The sequence below is a fragment of the Pipra filicauda genome, unplaced genomic scaffold, assembly GCF_003945595.2.
Source record: "Pipra filicauda isolate LSUMZ 115617 unplaced genomic scaffold, ASM394559v2 scaffold347_size1265977_pilon, whole genome shotgun sequence".
NCBI classification, from domain to species: Eukaryota; Metazoa; Chordata; class Aves; order Passeriformes; family Pipridae; genus Pipra; species Pipra filicauda.
Window position 1 is genome coordinate 175,734 of NW_024104473.1, and position 20,195 is coordinate 195,928.

General features: G+C 42.7%; 1 protein-coding gene across 2 annotated transcripts in view; it reads right to left on the reverse strand.

Annotated features, from left to right (window-relative positions):
• The window catches only part of PLA2G4A (phospholipase A2 group IVA), a 61,984-nt gene that overhangs the window by 4,664 nt on the left and 37,125 nt on the right, over window positions 1–20,195 (reverse strand). Inside the window, exons 8-15 of one of the 2 annotated variants that reach the window (XM_039384357.1) lie at window positions 18,808–18,840; window positions 16,744–16,966; window positions 14,990–15,104; window positions 11,142–11,279; window positions 10,750–10,842; window positions 7,883–7,954; window positions 5,634–5,900; window positions 746–930 (exon numbers count right to left, since the gene is read on the reverse strand). In XM_039384357.1, the coding sequence (XP_039240291.1) occupies window positions 746–930; window positions 5,634–5,900; window positions 7,883–7,954; window positions 10,750–10,842; window positions 11,142–11,279; window positions 14,990–15,104; window positions 16,744–16,966; window positions 18,808–18,840 (1,126 nt within the window). The remainder of the gene's footprint in view (window positions 1–745; window positions 931–5,633; window positions 5,901–7,882; window positions 7,955–10,749; window positions 10,843–11,141; window positions 11,280–14,989; window positions 15,105–16,743; window positions 16,967–18,807; window positions 18,841–20,195) is intronic. The other variant, XM_027749412.2, reaches the window with a different exon arrangement.

Below are 20,195 nucleotides of genomic sequence, written 5' to 3' on the forward strand. Positions count from 1 at the left end.
GCCCACTAAACCGTATCTCCAAGTGAGAACCTCACAGTAGCCTCTGAAGTGCTGTTTTTTCTGTATCAGTTACCAAAATGACCCCATGTCAAGCCTTTGGGATGAGAAGGAGCTCTGTGGATGCACAGGTTGTACAGGCACAGCTGTGCTTTCCACACCTGCTACACAAAACAACCGTGTCATTTACTCCCTGTTTATTCTGGTGCCGTTTTGCTCTGGCCTGAACGGATTTAAGAATCCTGCTGACACCAGTGCTGGGATGATCCCAGGAAGATGTAAATGGACAGCTAGCCCTGCTTCCAAGAGGTTATTTAGCAATACCAGAGTGAGTAAGATGATGCATTTCTGCAGGATGATGACATTCATTTACATCACAGCACACAGGGAGCAGCTGGACAGAGTTAGAGCACCAGGGCAAGGACAACTGACTTCATTGTTTAATACTGACATAAAATAAAACTCTGCAATCAGCATGAAAGCAAAATTTCCATAAAAACAACTACTTCAAATGAATTTCCTTCCTTTGAAATAGCCTTCTTTGTGTTAGTTGTGCCATGTAAGTCATGTAAACAGGAACTGAGACACAGGGCACTATTCTGCTTGACGTGGAAAGAAATATTCTAGTGTTGTAGCTACAGCAGCACCTTCTGGGACCATCAAATGTGGGAACAACATGACTGGAAGAATACAATTGAGTCAACTTGAGCTCCTGACCCCAAAGGAGGGGATGGTCTGTCTTACTTACCTTGAAAGGAGGGCTGGAATCACTTGGCCTTGCTGAGAAATCAAAAGAGATGATGAGATCGACGCCTCTCTGAGGCCTCAGGATGAGGGGGTATGGCAGGTTAAACGTCAGCCCACTGTCCACAATGTGAATCTTCTTGCTCTTCACATCCAGTGGCTCATAGATCCTCTCAAACTCATCAGGATCTGTGCAGAACACAGGGAAACCAAAAAAACCCCAGTACATATGAGTTAAGAACTCAAGCTTTCATGGGTTTTCCAGTGTTTCCCCAAGGACTGGAGATTGCAAAGGATTTAAAATGTACAGGACATCCCAGCTAAACATACCACGAACTCAAGTGTAACTCAAGCTCTTAACAAGTGGAGAATGAGGTGGGAAAAAAGGAGCTGGAAAGGCCCTGTCCCAATGCACAGAAATGGCTCCAGGCAACACTGAAGGGGACAAATGGCCAGGTTTGATCCCAGCCTTTCCACCTTCACCCCATCAGCTCACACACAAAGGAAAGAGTTTATGGGATGTTAAGAGACAGAATCCAAATGCCCATCTGGCAGTGCCAAGAGGATGGTCCCAGACCCTTTTTGGTGGTGCCCAGAGACAGGATGAGCAGCAATGGACATAAACTAAAACACAACAAGGAAGAACTTCTTTCCGTGGAGGGTGGCAGAGCCTGGAACAGCTGCCCAGGGAGGGCCTGGAGTCTTCCTGTCTGGAGACACCCCAAACCCACCTGGATGCTTGTTTGTGTCCCCTGCTCCAGGTGACCCTGCTTTGGTGGGGGGAGGGTTGGGTGGGTGATGCCTGAGGTCCCTTCCAACCCTAACAATCCTGTGATCCCCTCAGTGTCCTGTAACCCCTGCCCAAATCTCTTCCCCCAGGTTCCCTCTCCCTGTCCCTCATCCTCCCCAGCTCTTCCCCCTAAGAAGCCTCGACGTGGCTCTGCTTTGGTGTGATGTTTGTCCATCATCTGCTTCTGTCCATTACACTGGGACTATCAAGTCTTCTTTTCCAACTACACCAAATCTGATGACCTCACAACTCACTACTCCACCAGGAAGAAAAAGAAATAGTGACCTATATCCATATCTCAGATTGCAGCAGAATTCCCTGTAAGCCACTCCCTGCCAGTGCTGCCTCAGTGTGGGACAAACCAGCCTCCTCTCTCAGCCCAACTGAGGGCTGAAGGAGATGATGCTTCCCCTGTAACCCCAATATTCCCTGGATGCAGCTCAGGAAAAAACAATCAATTTTTCTGAAGTCTCTTTGCACGTATCCAAGTCTCTGGATGCCCCTAAACAATCCCTGATGGACTTCAAACTTTTCCCATGATGGTCTTTTCTTGCTCTGGATCTTAAACAGATTTCCAGTACGTGGTTTTGCTTTTTGACTGAAAACTAATGCTCGTATCTGTAGAGGGCAGTGTGATCTAAGGAATGCTGGATAGGATAATATAATTATTTCTGGTGTAATTAAACTGCCCAGCACCTGCTTATTTGCAATAGAAGCAATCTGAAAAAAAAAGAAGACATTTTAAAGTGAAGAAAATCCATTCAAAATAATTCAAACTCTTATTCCTATCACTTCAGGATCCGTGAGAAAAATTTACTGCTACGAGCAGCAAAAAAATCTCAGAAGAGATGCTTTCACTTTTTATCTCTGTTGTTATTTATTAGAGGACACTTTTCTAAGAAATGAGGCCCCATTGTTCTACTATTTGCCTTGATTTCTAAGGGAGAGAACACTTTTAAATCATTGCCTATTGCAAAAGGGTTGTGTTTATAGCCCTATTTTAGAACCAGATATATTTCATAATAATGACTTAGCATAAATCTATGAAAATAAATTAGTACTTATCAAATTCACCATAATTAAAAAAATGGTAAAAATACACTTAATACATTTCCTTTTAGCACAAGTAGAGAAGTTTTGATTTCCTCTTCTTGTTTAAAGACATTTCAAAAGTAATTAAATCCTTGTTCTCTATAGAATTTCTAAAAATTGTGGAAACATTTTTGTTCGTGTTTTGCCTTTTCTTACTTTACAAAAGTTGTCCTTGGACACTTCCAGGGATCCAGGGGCAGCCACAGCTTCTCTGGGCAACCTGTGTCAGGGCCTCCCCACCCTCACAGGGAAGAGTTTCCTCCCAATATCTAATTTAACATCATCAATAAATTTATAATGACCACAGACTGGCTTTAGTGATTATAGGAGAAATTTAACTTATGAGTTTATCTCGTGCAGAGACAGATAATAAGAACTGTTTGGAAATAAAAAGAGAGACCATGTTCTAGAGACCAAATTTGTCCCAAACAGCAGTTCCAGTGGAAATATGGGAGATGAAAAGGGCATTTGCTTCTGACGTGCATCTGCCATAACAGTTTCCATAAACACTGAAATAAAGGAGCAGAGATTAGGGGTTATTTTTCCCTATTGTTTTCACGTGGCATTTTCTCAAGTCACTTTGGTGTGTTGTAACATCAAGTAAAGAAACAGAATAAACTGAGCTCACAATGAAATCATTGAAGGGGGGTGCAAAGCTTTGAAGTGCATTTGAGATGAAATAAGGAAACATTCAGCATAAATAGAATCTACAGAAAAGCAAATCCAAGGGTTTTACTTCCAAACCAAGCAGCTGGGATTTCTGCTGCAGGCACTGCAGCCCCTAAATTCAATCTCAGGAATGACTGTAACATCAGCTTAGGCCAGCCACAGTTCATCCTCTGGGAAGGTCTGGCACAACTGGAGACGTAAAGTATTATTTATATCCTTTTTGAGTCACTTATTTCTCCTTTGGAATGTCTGGTAATTAAGGAAAGTCAGTCTTAAAGCATTACAGACTTCTCTCTGTACTCAAGCTGACAGGTAAACTGCCAGTGGTAGAATAAATATGCAAAGCTTAAATGCATCCAGTGCCTTGGTAATAGAAGTATTTTAAATTTACACCAAAGTTTCCTTTCTATCTATCTATTTCCTTTCTATCTGCTCCTCTGGGCTCCTCAGCACTTGCAAGGAAAATTCACAGCATTAAAGTGCAGATACACTTATCACACCACTGAATGATTAAATTTTACAGTAACTGCTGAAGCTTCAAGGGGTTTTTAACTATTCTTGACTATAATATTGCAGTTACTCGTAGCTGTCAGATTTGTGTCTTCAGCTTTCTGAGCGTGGGCTTCAGCTGACACTAAAACAACTGCTCTTATGTGAAACTTTTCCCACACATTTTAACCCCAAGAAGTTTCAGGCCCTCCAAAGTAATTGTCTCAGAGGTGCAGGCTTGTTTTGTCAACCCAGAATTTTATTTCCATTGAAATTAAACCCCAGGAAGTCGATAGTTGATTCCGAACATTATCCACATGTCTTAATTATGCAAAATTCTCATCGACTGTCATTTTTTCCAACCATAAAATTTCCCACCCGCTTTCCTGCCTCTTTTACAACTACTATAAATATTAAGACTACCCAGTTGTAAACATCTCTGAGATGATAAAAATATTTAGAAAGTGGAGTCCAGATGGAAATGACTATCCAGCCACTCCAAGGGATTTGTTACATTAACAAATACACATCAGAGCGCGGCTGCTACTTGAGCTTGTAAATGACATCTGGTATTTACTGCTGCAGAAGGAGCAGTGGGGACAATCTCTGAGCAGAAAATAAGGGCTGAAGTGATGACTATTGTTACTGGGGAGGGGTGGGAGAGCTGTGATGCTATAGCACGGAAGGAACACGACCTTCAGAGAGCTGCAGCTCCTCGGTTTGATGGAACACAATCACGGAATGGTTTGAGTTGGAAGGGACCTTAAAGATCATCTCATTCCACCCCCTGCCATGCCCAGGGACACCTTCCACTAGCCCAGCCTGGCCCTGAACACCTCCAGTGAACAAAACAGCGTCAGAAAAATACTAGGAAACTAATTGATTGTCACTGAGAAGGTTGCAGTGAACACTGCACAGTAAAGCTTCAAAATCCAAATCAAACACGATCCCTAATTCTTCACATCACAGCTACTGTCCCAAACACCACGTAATCCACAGAGTGGGGGAAGACTTTGAACTCCTATGGCAAATTAATATTTTTCTGAAATTCTTCTCTTCCATCTGCATTCCTGCTTAAGCCAACATGAAACGTGGATGCATCTGCACATCAGTCACACAGAAATGTGAGTGGCTGGTCAGGTGCATCCACACTGGGAAGAACATGGTGCCAGCAAAGCAAGGATCTACAGGCTGTGTCAGGGGAGGTTGAGGTTGGATCTCAGGAGAAGATTCTTCCCCCAGAGGGTGGTTGGGCACTGACCAGGCTCCCCAGGGCAGTGGGCACAGCTCCAAGGCTGCCAGAGCTCCAGGAGCTCTCAGGAATGGGGGGGATTGTTGGGGTGTCTGTGCAGGGCCAGGAGTTGGACTGGATGGTCCTGTGGGTCCCTTCCAGCTCAGGGGATTTTATGATTCTACAAGTGCAGCAGTGTGTTGCCCCCAGAGATTTTTCAGAAGACAGCTACAAAATTGTGGCAACAGGGAAGCCCTGTAGGAGAACAAGGAAAAGTTTTATCTCATCAATAAGAGACGGAACAACACAGGACACCCTTTGGAGAAGGCCAAGAGAGTGAGAAAGTGGATGTAACGAAGGGCACCCTACACAAAAGCAATTTGGTCACCTCTGCCAGCAATTCTCTCCAAACAGAGAGCCACTGTCCCTCCACAAGACACTGGCTGGGGACAGGGGAGGGAAGCAGCAGACACAAGTTACTGCATGGTGCCCCTTTGAGCCCCCCCAGTCACCTCACAACTTCTGCTGTCAGTCAATCCTCACAGGAACATTCTCCTGCTCCCAGGTACAGGCTTTTATAAACCTCCTGGTGTGAACACCCAGCACTGTCTGTGAACTGACCTGCAACGGCCGCGTCGAGCTCGTCCTCCTCCACGGACTCCTGGGTGAGCAGCTCTGCCAGGGGGGACAGGGGGTAGCAGCTGTTGAGGTTCAGCCCCAGCATGAAGTTGTGCACCTTGCCAGCACGGCCCTCCCGGGTGTTGAAGAGGGCACTGTCCCCCACCAGGGCCATGAGCATGCGCTGCACCCAGCTCTCCTGGCTGCTCTCCTGGCTCCTCTCCTGGTCGCTCTCCTGCTGCTCCGGCCGGGCCTCGGCGCTCCCGGTGCCTGCAGGGGCAAGGACAACACCCCAGCCAGGGCGAGCACGACACCCCAGCCAGGGTGAGCACGACACCCCAGCCGGGGTGAGCACGACATCCCAGCCAGGGCGAGCACGACACCCCAGCCAGGGGGAGCACGACACCCCAGCCAGGGGGAGCACGACACCCCAGCCAGGGGGAGCACGACACCCCAGCCGGGGCGAGCACGACACCCCAGCCGGGGCGAGCACGACACCCCAGCCGGGGGGAGCACGACACCCCAGCCGGGGTGAGCACGACATCCCAGCCGGGGGGAGCACGACACCCCAGCCGGGGCTGAGCACGACACTGCTGGGGCTGCTAAAGCAAAGGACCTGGAAAAACAATGTCACAGCATCCTTTCAGTGAGCTGTGGGCTCAGGGAGGGAGCTTTGCTGCAACCATTTCAGAGGAACGGAGACAATCCACCCTCGACTGTTCATCTGCAGTGTAATAGTGTGGATGTGTCCCTCAGGAAAATACATTGGGAACTTCTTAGATGACCTGTCTGGATGAGGGCAACGAGGCTTTCTCTGTGCTAGCACTCAGAATGCAACTCTCCTGGGCTCAGGGACAGATAGACCTGAGTTGCCAAAATCTGTGCTCTGTGTAGACCTAAATTCTTCTGGATGTGCATTGACAGCCTTCTCCACCCTTTGCTGGTACCTAGAAACCCATTTTTCCTTCAGAAGGCATGAAAGAATGCATGGAAACGCTAAAATAATTCAAATTAAAAATAATTAGCATGGGAATTCTAAAATATCTGAAAATACACTTACGGTAAACTGCAGACTACAATTAATATCTGGTTTTAATTAACTGAAGAGCACAATGAAGCAATCAGACTTGTATGTCTGCAGCTAGAGCTCACAGTAAAAATTACCTGGATTGGCACCACCTTGCATTCATAAACTGTCAAAACTTAAATTTTTGGGGTGTTTTGTATAAGAAGATAATTCAGGCTCAAGCTTGATACTTTAAATCCAGCTTTTAAATGTGCCTCTTTAATCCATGCCTTAATGGAGCTAATTTTTTATATTAGTAGGGAGAAAACGAGCACCATAAAGTGAAGAGGTTCAGTATCTGTACAACATTCTATGGAAGTGAGAGGGATTGCCAAGTGTTTGCAATCACAGATTTGTAGGTAGTTCACTATGGCTACAAACTATGAGGGAAATGGAGTGTTTGGTGCTGGCTGTAATGATTAAACAGGAAACCCACAAATAAACACAAGATGTGGTACCACCTACAAAATTATTTTACACATAGGGGGAACTGAAGAAGTAATCATGGAACTGAGGTAGTGACATAATTCCCTGTCTCATGACACAGGATTTTCTCTTCTTCCTGTAGATCCTGAAATCACGAACAGCTGCATTCCCATCTTTGTTTTGGTTGTTAAAATTATAACCAGGGTTTTTTTTCAGTTGAAAATCATTGTTGGTTCCAAAAACATCATCAGAAAGCATTATTAGGCTGAGACTGAGTCCCTGATTAAAACCACAGAAATCCCCAGGTGGTTTAGATACTTCAAGATAATTTTCAATCAGATCTTTTCTTCCCACTCCCAACACTCCCTTTGTGGTTGTGCCTGTCCTGGGAAGCTGGATTTGGGTACTGTTACAAACACTGAGCCAAGCTCTGGGAATTTCCTGTATCAGATGTCATTTCTACAGGTGCTAGAAGACACCTGTGAATGCTGGAACCACAAATTAAAACCATTCTCAGGTGAGTGTTTGATCAAGAAACCCTTGAAAACAATGGAAAGTTTCAGTTTGCTGGGCTGGTGACAACTCCAACGTGGCTCTGAGCTCAGCTGCTTGCTGGGAACACACCTCTGGAGCTCACTGGCTCAGCAAACCACATTTTGGGGTGGATGTGGAACTCCAGAGCTCTGGGAAGCCCTGCTGGGCTATACAAAAGCTGCAGAAAAAAAAGAAATTAGGAAATGAAAACTGATCATTTCCTTACCTTTTGGATGCTGTGATTCATCTTCACTGTCTGAGCTGTCATTGCTTACGAGGTGCTTTAGCCTGATATTTTCTGTTAAAAGAAATATAAAATTCCTTTAAACTGCTGGGTTTTAACTCTCAAAACAGCTCAGAATTTCACAGCAATCTGAGTCACAAAACTGGCCCAGTCTTTGCAATAGAAAATACAGCTGAAAAGACTGGATCTGCTGTGGACATTACAGCAGCAGATATTGGCTTTAGCCTCCAATTTTGGGGCTGAGAAAGCAAAATGTAATCCCAAAGCAGTACCTCTCACCCCCCTCTGCACCACGTGTGCAACACACTTCATTCCCTGTGATTAAAAGTTAGATGTTTAGCTTCTGTCCTCTCAATAATTCCTAGTGAACTAGGAAGAAAACACTAATCTCTGTTAAGTATCTGCTTTTTTTTTAAAAAAAAAGGAATGCTTAACATCATTCATACATGTATGAATGGGTACCCTTAAAAACACTGGGAGAACAAAAGCCAAAATAATATGAAAGTTTTGTTGGAGTGTGTGTGAAAAATAAAGGCAGTGCAGTTAAACAGGTAGAAAATATGGTTTGCATCTCAGAACATCAAGTGAGAGAAATGAAGCCAAAAACGAGTGAACTTCCCTGGCAAAAATCTGCATTTCGGGAGGTTTATCTTTGTTTTTCAAAGGCAAAATGAACACTGACACAGCAGCACATTCCACTCCCCAGGTCAGCTTTGTAGGGGAGGTGAAATCAGGTGAGAATGGATTTTAGATTGGCAGTATTATAATTTTCATTAACTGTGGAGGGCAGCCTTTCTTGAAATACAGTAGATTCCCAATGTTTTATGAGTAGCCTCATCTTGGAAGCTTTTATCCTACAGAGACTGGAGCCAGGCACTGAATTCCAGTGAGGAAAACGTATCCAGGGGAAGATTTTTGAAGACTAAACCCCTTTATTCCCTAGTAAAACGTATGTTAGGAATCATCTCTAATAGAAACGTCAGAGAATCATTAAGGTTGGAGAAGAACTCCAAGATCATTAAGTCCAACCACTTGAGGCCAGTTAAAATAAACTGAATGTGGGTTGTTTCCCAATGAAAGTATTATCAACTACTTGATTTTTTCCATTAAAAAGTGAAAATAAAATAAAATAACACCTTTTTTTTTTCTCTCATAGAAGGATAAGTAGATGCTGGTGGCATTCCCATTCTTTGGGCTGCAAATTCCAATACAGGTTGTAATTTCTACCCAGTGCAGTATTAAAGCAATGACAATTACATGTTGCACTTTTTTGCTAAGTCTAAATTTAATTCCTCTAAGGTGGGAGAGAAAATTGAAGACAGAGTCACTGTAATATCAGGTGTATAAACCCACAGCTTCATTATGCTTGGGAATGAATACTGGATACAGATGACCAGCACTTGAAATTATTTTCTAAAGAGGGTTATGCCCCCTTAGATTTACATCCCACACTCCAAAAGTCCCCACAAAAATCACAAAAGCTGAGTCATCACATTTTTCCTTCACTAATTTTACTTGTCAGCACTCAGTGGGTCCTCAATGACTATTCAAAAACGCCCTCAATGGACAAACACCCAAAAATTCCTGAGCCACGGCAGAGCAGACAGGTCAAAACAAAAATCCCTGACCAGAAATGGAGGCTGACAAAGCCAACAAATGCATTTTTGTGGATATCAAATCATCTCTTTACAGCAACCCCCACGGAAAATTCATTGTTTACCCTCCCAGGTGTGATTTACACATCATCCTGTGGCCAGCACCAGCTCTTCTGATGTCCCCTGGAATTCTGGCCTTCACTTTGGTGGTCCCAAGGTGTCACTGGGACATCTTCAGCTCTGGGGTTGAAGCCACCTTAATATTTTCAGAGCTGATCCCACTTCCCAGGGTATTTTTAAACTGAGATGTGAAATGAGTCAGAGATGACAGGTAACATTCTGTCTCTCGATATCTTTAAAAAGCAGGAACACACTTTTCCATGATCACATTTATGGACAGGGATCCTCCAGGAGCAGGTGTTAACACTCATCACAAATAGGAACCCAGAGGTCTCATTTGCATCCATAAATAAGGAGGTTATCAAATAGCTGAATTCCATCAATTAGGAGACACAGACACCCAAGGGACAAGTGTGGGCTTTTTGTTGGGTTGGTTTCTCTGCTTTGGTTTTTTTTATAAATCATCTCAATATCCATTTTCTTTTCTTCCTCTTCAGAAAAATCTGGCTGTCAAGTACAATTTATTTATTGACCAGGTCCTTCCTTGTAATGCTGCCCTCTGAATGGGAAACAGAAGTGTAAAAACCTTTCACCATTAACTACATTCTTGAATAAAACACCATAAAGTCCATCTAAACCAAGCTAAAATTCTTTCCTTCCAGTCATCATACCATTTGTGTGTGGAATGAAACCAAAATCACTAAATCAGATACCAGGAGGTTGTGGGCAGAATGGAACATTAACAATCCAGAGATGATAAAATTTAGGACTATTTTAGTAATCCCTTGATTAAACAGTGCAGTGTCAAGAGACTACATAAGTGACTATTAAGTCCTTGTCAGCTTCTGATCTCCAAAAATCAGCATAACATAAAAAGAGTAGTTAGATTCTAAGAACTTCCTGTGGAGAGCTGGATATGTGTATGTAATGCAGCATCACTGAGCAGAAACGAAAGCGAAAGGAAGAAAAGAACACTCCTAACCCTCCTTCCCTACCTCTGCAGCATCTTGCAAGGTCAGCAATTAAAGGTAATTAATTAAATGACTCCCAGCAGTGCCATCCTCCCACAGAGGAGGACTGCACTGAATCCTGGCAGTAATTGCTTTGCACAGCAGAATTATTTACTAATATTACCTAATTCTTCTTCCATGGTGGGACCTTTATTCTGAGAGTTGGAGACACCAAGCACTCTGTTAAATAATATGGAAAATGCACTGCCCCAAACACCTGGAAAAGGGAAATAAATAATGAATGGAGGTCAGTAGAAGAAAAAAAAACCAACACATATTTTAATAATCTATTTAAGCAGTTGGTTGCTCTCTGAACACACCTCTGATTTTGGAACATGCTCAGATGTCCAAACCAGAAACAAAACAAGAAACAAAGAAACAAGAAATGCCAAAAAAATGTCTGTGAAATCTTTCCAATTAATCTCTTCACACTTTGTGTGACTGCATTCAAAAGCCCTTGTCCATGAACTACTGAAATTATTTTTATTTTTAAGCCTCTTTCTGTCACATACTCACCCATGAGGAAATGCAAGGGATTTTCATTGTACTTCTTCACCACTGTCCCCATAAAAAACTTGCTGCCAAACAGATCAGGAGACATAAAAGTGCCATATTTGGCCATACCAATCTCATAGGGACTGAATTCCACCCAGTCTGCAAAATCAGAAACAAAATTGGCCTTAGTCAGCAATCTCAACCTGAATAGGTTGAGAAATGAGAAGGAAAACACAGAAATGAATGAAACCTCTGTGCAAGCAAAGAAATTGTAGTGAACTGAGAAGCTAAATAATCAACAGGAAGGCTTTGAAGAAGCCAAAATGTTGATTTCAAATGCAGGACAGTGATGTCTCAACAGGGAAGGAATTCTCAGTCTCCTTTTCTGTTATCACAATCAACCTGGTGAAAAAAAAATGAGGCTGTAAAACCAGAAGCATTAAAGGAGTGATCACGAGTGAGAAAAACACAATGACATCTGGTTTCCATCTCAAGCCTCACCATAATTCCCTGCCACACCAAGTGTAATGTGGGTCTGAGGGCCAAGTTTCTTTTCTTTCAGTGTGATTCTATCAAAAATGTGAAAAGCAGGGATAAAAGTGGCAGAAAAATGATTGAGTATCACAGAAGTTGTGAAATATTCTAGGAGAGGTATTTGGATTCCACCCAAAACTAGTTTATGGTGAAATCTAAAATGCAAAGGCAAAGCTGAGAGGCAGCTGATAAACATGAATTCTAACACTGCCAAAAATATTTCTTTAAATCCTTTTTTATTGAACAGAGCTCAAGAAAAATATGGAATATTTCATATTCAATGCATTTCTGATCTTGGCAGAAAATTTCAGAAGTGATTTACGTTCTACTGATGGAGGCCTTCTTTGAAAATGGATTTTAGCTGACTTGGAAATACTTTCTTTGATACCAGTAGAGTCACTTACATCAGAGAATTCATTTCAAAAAGCAAACAACAAACCAAATTTATCCTACATTTTTAGTCTTTCACCCATTCAACTGTTTTCCCTTCCCTATTTTCAGCAGTGATTGATTTGACTGCTCGTGTAAGCAAGTCAGAAATAATTCTGCAATGGAAAGGCAAAAGAGACAGCTTTGAAAAATCCCCCCACGTCATGGAATGCCATCCATCCCTCAGGATATTCCTGTTGAACATGAGGTGAACACTTGTCCTGAAAAGGAAAGATTTAATCCCAACTGCAGCGAGTTTCATTTCACAGGGCAGTGGTCACCAATGTTAAGTCAAACACAACACAGTGTTTTCCAAATAAACCACCCCCAAATCTTCACACTCGCTGGAGCAGAAGGAAATTCCTTTGAAGACCCAGTGCAGGTGGCACAGTACTTCCCTTTAGCTGTATAAACATGAATGGGCCAATATTTAGATATTTAGAACCAGGGGGTAACAAAGCTGAATGGAGAATTAGAATTAATTTAATCTTTGAGAGTCCACCTTCAGCTTGAAGAGAATTTCTGAGATCCCACACCCTGCTTAGGGAAATAAAGTCTCTGCCTTAGAATTAGAGGGCTTCAGCATTAGTTTCTGCCATTCCAGAAGCTCCTTGAGACAGTGGCCACTAACAGAGACTGGAAGGTCCCTCTGAAACCTGGAATTTATCCCTCAAGGCTTCCCAAATTAATTCCGTAGCACTTAGAGAGCAACAGACTCACTCTCAGACTCATTCTCAGAGACATAAATTTACTGTAATGACTGTCAAGAACAAACCCCCCCAAATCCAAGCCAAACATTAAATTCCACTCCCTCTTTAACCCTGGACACCAGTATCTTCAGGTAATTTTTTTATCATTACAGAAGCTGTCATAATTAAAGTAAAGAGCTGTCTTTAACTAAATTACTCTAATTTTAATGTTCAGTTAAAATGGTGAGTGCAGTTCTGGGTAGGCCACACCACATGGGGTCCCAAATGCTCTTGGTGAGGGAAACAGGAGATCTTGTTATCTGATATAATTAACACATTTCAACAGGGAAGGGTCTTGCCTCCAACCATAATCAAGTAAATAAGCAAGTGTAAATAAATATTTCTGCTCAAAACTTACTGTATCTTTCACATCAGGAAAAACTGTTCAGTCCTATAAGAGGGGGAAAAAGCCTAAAATAGAAACAATAAAATCCAGCACCCTATAGAATGATATAGATGACAACCCAAAAAAGCAAACCCAAGATCCACTGCCAGAGGCAACACCTTTTCTAGACCAAAGTAAGGCCTTCAGGTGCTTCTGGTCTTGCTTAGACAAAGTCATTCTTAACTAAAGATGTTTTTAAAGCAGTAAATAAGTAATGCAGAAAAACAGCAGCTCATCTAAAACTCAATATACTTCTATTTTCCAACAAAAAAGTATCAGTTTCTTAAGTAGGAAAGTTAAAGACATTTTCCCATGACAAATTTAGCCTAATTTACACCTCATTTTCCATTACAACCAAAGCTTTGAGAGCAACTGTTCCTAATAATCATTTTAGGAAACACAATGACTTATAAACCTGGGGCAAACCACTTGGTATTTCCCTTCTCAGTCCTGTACAGAATTATATATAGACAGACACATCCTTTGTGTAGCATCTTGCACAACTGGACCCACTCTAAACTGAGGTTTCTAGATGGGATTAAAACCTATGGATTAAATAGGAGCAAAAGCCACTCCTGCATCACCAACAGCAGTTGACACTGGGCAAGAGGTAAAAAACAGGCAATATATCTAAATTGTTCCATTTTAATCACAGCATCATTCAGGTGATCATCAAGTCTAAGTGTTACTTTCACCCTTCTTAGAAAGGGGAATAATCCTGTATGACTGAAGACATTTCCCTTAAGGTTTTTGATACACTAATGTTAAGCAGTTTTTCCCTGTTGGAGACACCAGATTCCTTTTTATCCTGACTCCTGCTCAGCTCCTTCAAGGGGAAGGAATATTCTTTGCAACTGCTAGGAAATCACTTTTTTAACATATAGAGAACAAAACCTGGCCACCACTTCCCACTTCTCAGGGCTGTTATGGTGTCAGACTTATTTTCAGGTTAAAAAAACAATGGTTTTCCAAAATGGTCTACGAACAAGTCTCCAAATCCAAGAATGATAGAGAAATGAAAGGTTGTGGACCCAAAATACAGGCTATTTTCTCTCCACCTACAAGAAAAGATGCATCTTAAAGGCAAGAAAAAGTTCAGTTCCATAGTGTGCCACAAGGAATACATCCATCTGATGCCTCTTCTCCACAGCCCTGTAACCTTGGTGCAAATACTGCACCAATCCAGGGAATATCCACCTGCCCAAGTAAGTGATCCCGAACCACATGAATGGTTTGGGTTGGAAGGGACCTTAAAGCCCATCCAGTCCCACCCCCTGCCATGGGCAGGGACACCTTCCACTAGCCCAGGTTGTTCCAAGCCCCGTCCAACCTGGCCTTGGACACTTCCAGGGATCCAGGGGCAGCCACAGCTTCTCTGGGAACCTGTGCCAGGGCCTCCCCACCCTCACAGCCAACAATTCCTTCCCAATATCCCATCTAACCCTGCCCTCTGGCAGTTTGAAGCCATTCCCCTTGTCCTGTCCCTCCATCCCTTGTCCATAGTCTCTCTCCATCTTTCCTGTAGCTCCTTCATGTCCTGCAAGGCCACAGTCAGGTCACCCCAAAGCTTCTCCTCTCCAGGCTGAACAATCCCATCTCTCTCCCCTTCCCTCCCAGCAGAGCTGCTCCACCCTCTGCTCATCTTGGGGCCTCCTCTGGACCCTCTCCAGCAGCTCCATGTCCCTCCTTTAAAAAAGGGGCATTTTTTTTTGTGTGACACACACTTCTCTCTTCTTCCCACAAGTGACCCAACACCCAGATTGGAGCCATACCTGCAAACATCAGCTCTGACACGTCTGGTTTCACATGGAGACACGTAAAGAGTGGCAGAGCACACTGGGCATTATTGGTTTTCTCTTTCATGTTGCTCAAAGTGGTGTCCATTCTCTGCAGGAAAGAAAGATCAGTTCCAAACAGATCCTATGAAGGCATGCATGCATGCATGCATGCATGCATTTATTTATTTATTTATTATGTTTATATATATCAGTATCTATATGTAATATATCTATAAATATAGTCTATTTATAAATATAGTATAATTATATTATATATTTATATATATTCTAGATAAATATATAAAATGTAGAATACATAAAATTTATAGAACATATAGAACATATAGAACATATAGAACATATAGAACATATAGAACATATAGAACATATAGAACATATAGAACATATAGAACATAGAACATATAGAACATAGAACATATAGAACATAGAACATATAGAACATAGAACATATATAGAACATAGAACATATATAGAACATAGAACATATATAGAACATAGAACATATATAGAACATAGAACATATATAGAACATATAGAACATATAGAACATATAGAACATATAGAACATATAGAACATATAGAACATATAGAACATATAGAACATATAGAACATATAGAACATATAGAACATATATTCTGCCATTTAGATATATTATCTAAACTATATTTATATATTATATGTTTATATAAACATATTTCTATTTTTACATTTATATGAAGACTTGGGAGACTCCTCCTTTCTCTGAAATTTGAGAAGGAAAATGGACAAACTCAGTTACTTCTAGGAAAAACAGAAGAATTGGTACAAGGAAATAATTTGCCTGAATACCTTTTGGCTGCACAATTCAGGAAGGAAAGAGTGGGAGAGGACACAGGAGGAAGATGAAAGAAGGACACATTACAGAAGCCAAAATAACATGGCCAAAAAGCAAACAGAATTGCTGGACAAAGCAACATCTGGGTTTTTATTTAATCCCTTAGTAAACAGAGACATCCAACCAACCTCACACCATCATCAAGATCCCTTCAGCATCAGAATTCTGTATATCTGTCACTAAGAGCTGTGTTGCCTGTTTTTCAGTATTTTAACTGTTTAAAGCCTAATAACAATTTATATTCATGAAAGACACAACTGTATAAAACACATCTGTGACTCCATTTATACATTTCAATCTCGCCATAAGATCAAATCCAACTGCTGCTCACCTGACACATTTGGACTTGCATTCTGTGTGCCTGATTTAGCCAGGATTGTCCAACCCTAACTGACCCAAGCAGGATTGCTGAATAACAAAATACAACAGTATGAAGCTCTCCTGTTGTCTCTTTTCTCAGGAAAACACATAAAAACAGACAGAGATGTGGATCGTTCAACTTGAAATTAGTACTTTGTTAAGCAAATGCTGCTTTTTTTATAGCAAACTGTGCATGAAGAGGTCACACCACATCGTAAATTTTGTTGAAATGGTTTGAGCAGGAATTTTAATGTTGATACACAATGTCAAGAGCTTGCTGTAAGTACTCAGAGGTCGAGTTCATCCCCCAGAGCAAGGAAAGCATTTCACAAGTGTCTTATCCAGTATCTGTCTGGCTATAACTTTAAATATTTCTATTGTTAAACACGTTTTGCCAAACGTTACCAAGGTCATTTAAAAAAAAGTAGTAACAGTGGTTACTATGCAATAATTTCACAACCCTAACAGTGATAAGGAAAGCCCAGAACTCACATCATGGATAAGTGTTTCCCCTATCAGCATTCCAAAGATATCCGTGAAGGTGACAGGCTGCCCTGAACTCTTCTTATTCCACAGGGCTTCGATGTAGCGTTTCACTTTCTGAGGAGTGAGCAGCAGGAGGGGGTTGTGGCTCACAGAGTTCATCAGCTCTTCATTGATCTCTTTTGGGCCCTTTGCTGGAAAGTCTGGGTGTGAGTACAAAGTTGACATGTACCTGCAGTGGAAAACAGGCCGAGTATCAAACCTGCTTCAGTGGCAGTTGCCTGAAAGCTACAATAAACTCATAAATAATTTGATACAATTACTGATCAAATCAGGTTCATTTACTTACCATTTACACAGTAAATTGTCCCTTCTTTTTTCTCCAGGCACAGAAAGCTAAACCATTTGTTCTACATGTAAGCACACAATCCAACAATCAGCATACACTGCCATATGTGTATGATGGAAATGACTAAAGTGTCCTCATTTATCTGTTTAAGGGATAACAGAAAGAATCCCCCTAAGCTGTAGAAGGAGCTCCTCAAGTCAGAGGACTGAAATTTGGCAGACTGGAGGTCCCAGAAGTAGACACACACAGTTCTTTCACTGTAAGATGTCCCTCTCCAATTCACTATCATTATCCAAAAACTCCTACAATATCTCAGTATATCATGGAATCCTGGAATGGTTTGGGTTGGAAGGGACCTTAAAGCCCAACCAGTTCCATCTGAGCAAAGCAGCTCAGATATCCTCCAAACACACTCCACTGAACATTTTAACAACACTAAATGTTTTGTCAAGACATCTGCACTGTTTTGGGATCCAGGGGACAATGTACTGTGTGGACTGGCTGAGCACCACACATAGGAACATCAAATCATGGAATGGTTTGGGTTGAGAGGGACTTGAAAGCTCATCCAGTGCCACCCCTGCCATGGGCAGGGACATCTCCCACTAGCCCAGGTTGCTCCAAGCCCTGTCCAACCTGGCCTTGGACACTTCCAGGGATCCAGGGGCAGCCACAGCTTCTCTGGGCAACCTGTGCCAGGGCCTCCCCACCCTCCCAGCCAGGAATTCCTTCCCAATATCCCATCTAACCCTGCCCTCTGGCAGTTTGAAGCCATTCTTCCTTGTCCTGTCCCTCCATCCCTTGTCCATAGTCTCTCTCCATCTTTCCTGTAGTTCCTTCATGTCCTGCAAGGCCACAATCAGGTCACCCCAAAGCTTCCCCTCTCCAGGCTGAACAATCCCATCTCTCTCCCCTTTCCCCCCAGCAGAGCTGCTCCATCCTCTGCTCATCTTGGTGCCTCCTCTGGACTCTCTCCAGCAGCTCCATGTCCTTGCTGGGCTGTTCCCCAGGGCTGGAGCAGCTCTGCAGGGGGGTCTCAGCTGAGGGGGCAGAGGGGCAGAATCCCCCCCTGCCCTGCTGCCCACGCTGGGGGATCAGCCCAGGACCTGAGGGCATTCAGGGCTGCAATACTGCACTGCTTTCCAGGATCTGGATGCTTCCAGAACAAGCTGAAGCACAGTAAGTACAACCTGTGCAGAGCGTTAATTGACTGGGAGGATTCAGAAGAGACCTATCAGGCAAATCTTGATGTGTTACTGAGAAACAAGTTCAGTTTACTCAAAAACACAGTTTAGCCACACGTGCAGGAAACTGTGGCTTTCACCTGGTTGGATTAAGCAACACCAAGGCTCAAGATAGGCTGTCCTAATCTCCCAGAGACTGATTTACTATTATTTACTCAATGACCTGGCTCAGGTACACATCCCATAGTGCAGGCACAGCTCAGACACACAGAGTCAGCCTGGTCCTGAGGTCACTGCCCAGCAGTTTATCTGTCCCACGTGTGATGCAAGAACTTGACTCATGGTTCTGGCCCAGGCACCAAAGCTGAGCATGCACGTCAGCTCCTGGGTGCAACAACAGCAGCAGCTTCCATGGGAGCAGGGAAAGGGAAGTGCAGGATGGAGAATCAGCACAAGGTTGAAGAGAGATGGCAGAAACACCCAGGGAGGTCAATGCATTGCTCCAAGGTTAGGCATGCAGCTGAGGGGACAAGCAAAAACCTGTCTCTCCTGCCAGGAAAGGAATTCTCCACCCTTCAGGAAAGAAAAGAAAAGAGCATTAGTCCCAAGTACTAGATTGGATGGGGAAAAAAAAAAAAAAAAAGAAAGGGAGTGTCAAAGTGTCAATTTATTTATTCATCAAGCAAGGAAAGGCTGAAGAGGTGACATCAGACAGCAAAAGCAAATTTGTTCAAATCCAACAGTTTCCAATATCTGTTTCTGACTGAAGCAGTTCAGATAATCTATTTTAACACAGATTTTATAGGTTTACATTAGATCAGCTACGTCTTCACAACTGGGTTTTCCCAAAAAGAGACCTCAGAGCTGACGTCTGTTCAGAGTGTGGACTACAAACCCTTCCCTACAAACACACTCCATGTTTCTCACACTCCATTGCTCTTCATCCAGCCAAATGATCTCTCATGCTTTTCACAACTCTGAACAAAGTACATCCAGGCCTCTCAATGTACAGTGATAAATCTGCCCCCACCACTAGTGATAGAAAACCCAGATTCAGGGATGTCAACCTTTTATGGTCCAATCCAAATGAGAAAGTTACTCTAGTTCATAGACACTCCTGGCATTTCAAGACCTCCTGGCATTCTGAAAGCTTCCATCTAGTCTGGAATTGGGGAAGCAACCTCCAAACAGTGGAAAATAACTGACAAAAAACCCCACACAAGGAACAGGACTGGTCATTATCTGTTTCAAAGAAATTAGTAACTCCTGAGGTTAAGATGTGTGGAACCAAAATTCAGGTGCTTCCTTAGCGTTAAACCAGGGGATAAAACTCATCCCAGGCTCACTTATACTAGGCTATTCCAACAAAAAGTCTCTTCCTCTCAAAGAAAAGACACTGTCACATAACCTTACAATTTAGACTGGCAGGACCCTTGAGGTCTCTACTCCAACCTCCTGCTCAATCCAGAGCCAACTTAAGTCAGCTCAGGTTGCTCAGGGTTCTGTTCAGTCAAGTTCTGCTCTTGTATGAGCATCCCCTGAGTCAGACAGAGAGAGGCTGACACCGAACCCAGCCTAGTCAAGTCAGGATGGGTCAACACATTCCAGTGCTTGGACACTCTCACTGCAAAATGGATTTCTTAATGTTCATCAAATTACTCCTTGTCCTTTCTCTGGGTCTCCAAAAAGAGTTTGTCTTCTTTACAGCTCATCAGGAAGCTGAAGGTAACGGTGAGATCTCCCCCCACCACTACCTTTGCCTTTAATCCAGCTGCCCCACTTCCTCACATGCTCCAGTCCCCTAATTGCCTCAGTGGTACTCTAATGGAATTAATCCAGTTTTTCAATACCTTTCTTGTACTAGGTGGCCCTAAATCGGATTGAGATGCAGCTCCAGTTTTCAAACTGGTACAGTTATGATAAAATCC